Source organism: Schistocerca cancellata, chromosome 1 (genome assembly GCF_023864275.1).
Source record: "Schistocerca cancellata isolate TAMUIC-IGC-003103 chromosome 1, iqSchCanc2.1, whole genome shotgun sequence".
Lineage (NCBI taxonomy): Eukaryota > Metazoa > Arthropoda > Insecta > Orthoptera > Acrididae > Schistocerca > Schistocerca cancellata.
The window spans coordinates 69,086,215-69,088,838 of record NC_064626.1 but is presented as its reverse complement, the minus strand read 5'-3'; the positions used below and the strand labels follow the sequence as shown (position 1 = coordinate 69,088,838).

Below are 2,624 nucleotides of genomic sequence, written 5' to 3'. Positions count from 1 at the left end.
TTTGTGTGGAAGCAAAAGGAGAACAATAAGAAGTTCAAACAAAAAGAGAATATATCCTTTGAAATCTGGTGCTACCAGAAGAATGTCGAAGACCACGTGGATTATCTGAAGAGAATAAATTTGTGTCTTATTCTGTCTAAAACAACGTTTGGTGAACAGAAAACCTTCTCTAGGCACTATGGAATTTTCAGTTTGGTATTGGAGGCAAGTGTGGAGATAAGTGGAGGTAAAAATATAGATCTAGATCAGGAGAGAAATGCACAACAGGATGTAGGTTGTAGTAGTTAGTAGGGATGAAGAGGCTTGCAAGGCATACTGTAGCGTGGAGGGTTGTATTAATGCAGTCTTCAGACTGAAAACCATAACAACAACACAACTTTAGACCTAAAAAAAACTTTGAAACAGAAGTGTATACATTCCTCTTCATTCAATACATACTCGTCTTCTGTGGCCTCTAACACGTAATATTAATTAAGTATGTAAACACAGACATTTGAACTTTTTCGCAATTGGATTTCGTTGTTAGGTTTGGTTCATAGATTCCAAATAATCCCTTGAGCTGGTTCTGGAACAATATGGTGATCTGCTTGTATTGAAACAAGTGAGTGCACACAACAGTTTTGCTGTTTCAGTTGGCTTAGGCTCGTCAACAGTTCAGTGTTTCCCCCTATTTCATGGGCATGAGGTGTCAACAATTCCTGAATGCGCGTAATTGCCTAATTTTATTTATGTAGCATTGTCGGTGTACTGTGTGGTTATTATTTACTTGCCATCCAGATTCGTGTGGGCTGTGCATTATACGCTGTGCCGAATATTTCCAATTTTTTGGCAGACCAATAATTTTCATGATATGTCATTTTCCTTTAGCACAGGTTATCACAGAAAAGAACGTAACTTCACACAACTTCTTGCATATGATAAAGTGTGTTAGTGCCACAAAAACACTACTGAATCTCATGGAAAACCAGCAGGTGTCCTATATGATATGTCTGTGTTGTAGACGCCAACATGGTATCGGCTGTCTCATGCACAACGTAGTAAAGTAATTTTCAAAACTAACTAACACATGACAGAAAGATCAAATTAAGATGGGAGATAATGCTGGAGCTCTTATACACCGTCAGGGCATACACCAGTAACTTAATTTGATGCAGGACGGTCCATTATAGTACCTACCTCACATGACATAAAGGAAGCAAGCTAGAGCCCCATTTATCATGCAGGCTGAAGGAAGAAACTAAATAAATACACACATTTACTGAAAATAGCTTGCAAGACTTTTACTGCAATTTGTTTCTTTAGAAGGACATGTCTATCAATCCTCTGGATAATAAAAACACAATGAGTAATTGAAAAATAACGTATACTTACAATGCAGCTATTAAGTAATATGTCACTAACTGAAAGACGTTTCCACCAATGATAGCATCAGTACACTGCACAATTAGAAGGAGATACGCCCTAGCAAAGATCATACGAAGTGCTTCACTTATGAAATTGTACAAGTATCACGAGATAAGTGACAGCAGCACTAATAGTGGCTGTGAACACACGAAGATCGATGTCACAGAACCCCATGGCAGAAACTCGTAGTCTCTCCACTGGCAGTTGCAGAACATCGACTGCCGGGCCAGGGCGAAGGAGCGGCTGCAGCCTCGACAGCAACAGACCAGCTCTGTCGGCGCGGTCAGCCGCACAGGAACACACCCAGCACACCGCCAGCTGGCGACACAATATGTTCGTAAGTCCAAATAGACTGACGAGTATATCCGTACTCTTGTCTCTTTTTTGTGCCAAGAGTATTAACCAATAGGCAGTGCAAGTCATAAGGATGAAATCTGCCAAGACGGACAGCAACAGTGCGGGTCCGAAGTGGAGGCTGCAAAGGCGGGAGCAGCGGTGGAGGGCCATCCTGGCGCGCTGCAGCCGCCGCACCTCCGCCCCCACCGCCCCCGCCGCCCCCGGCTGTCCTGCACGCGTCGCCAGCTCCTCCAGCTCAGCCTCGCTGCCCGCCGGCGGCCGTGTACTCCTCAGCAGCTGCCCACAGACGATGCCCATCCTGTGTCGGAGTACCAGCACAACGGCGAAGAACTGAACTCGCCAGATCATGACCAAGACTTGTAGGCATATAGAGATGAGTCTTATTGGATCATGCCTGAAGAAAAAGGTTGCTAGAATGCTCTGTGGTATGACAATGCACACAAGCACTGTAATGAAAAGTAAAATTGCTCTTTGGCGCGTTTTGCGATATATTTCCATTTTGTAACTGTGATCCCGCACAGCGAGCAACACATCCACTTGCTGCAACAGTTCCATTATGCTACTAACGATATGATGTCCGGTAGACAGAGACCTGCATAGAATTGTAGCTGGTTCCGAAACAGATAGTAAAACAAATGAGACAAATACAAAGCGCACTGTCATAGGGAACAGTGGATTTATTATGATATGATGCATTACTAAATAACTGCAGTAAAGACCAGAGCCACAGATAGAGATGAGCCACATCAAACATATGACATAGGCTATGACTCTCTTTACCGACATTCTGTAGAGAGAAGTTGGAGAATGTTTGTTGGCACTGATGATGGGAACCAAACCAAAGATTTGAAATAAAAGATATA

The 2,624-nt window shown here is 43.1% G+C and overlaps 1 protein-coding gene across 1 annotated transcript; it reads right to left on the bottom strand.

Annotated features, from left to right (window-relative positions):
- Nucleotides 1-1,485: 1,485 nt before the first annotated feature.
- Nucleotides 1,486-2,058, bottom strand: LOC126147900 (gustatory receptor 23a-like). The gene has a single exon (XM_049916056.1). It carries the CDS (start codon nucleotides 2,056-2,058, stop codon nucleotides 1,486-1,488), a length of 573 nt encoding a protein of 190 aa, XP_049772013.1.
- Between the last annotated feature and the right edge of the window lie 566 nt (nucleotides 2,059-2,624).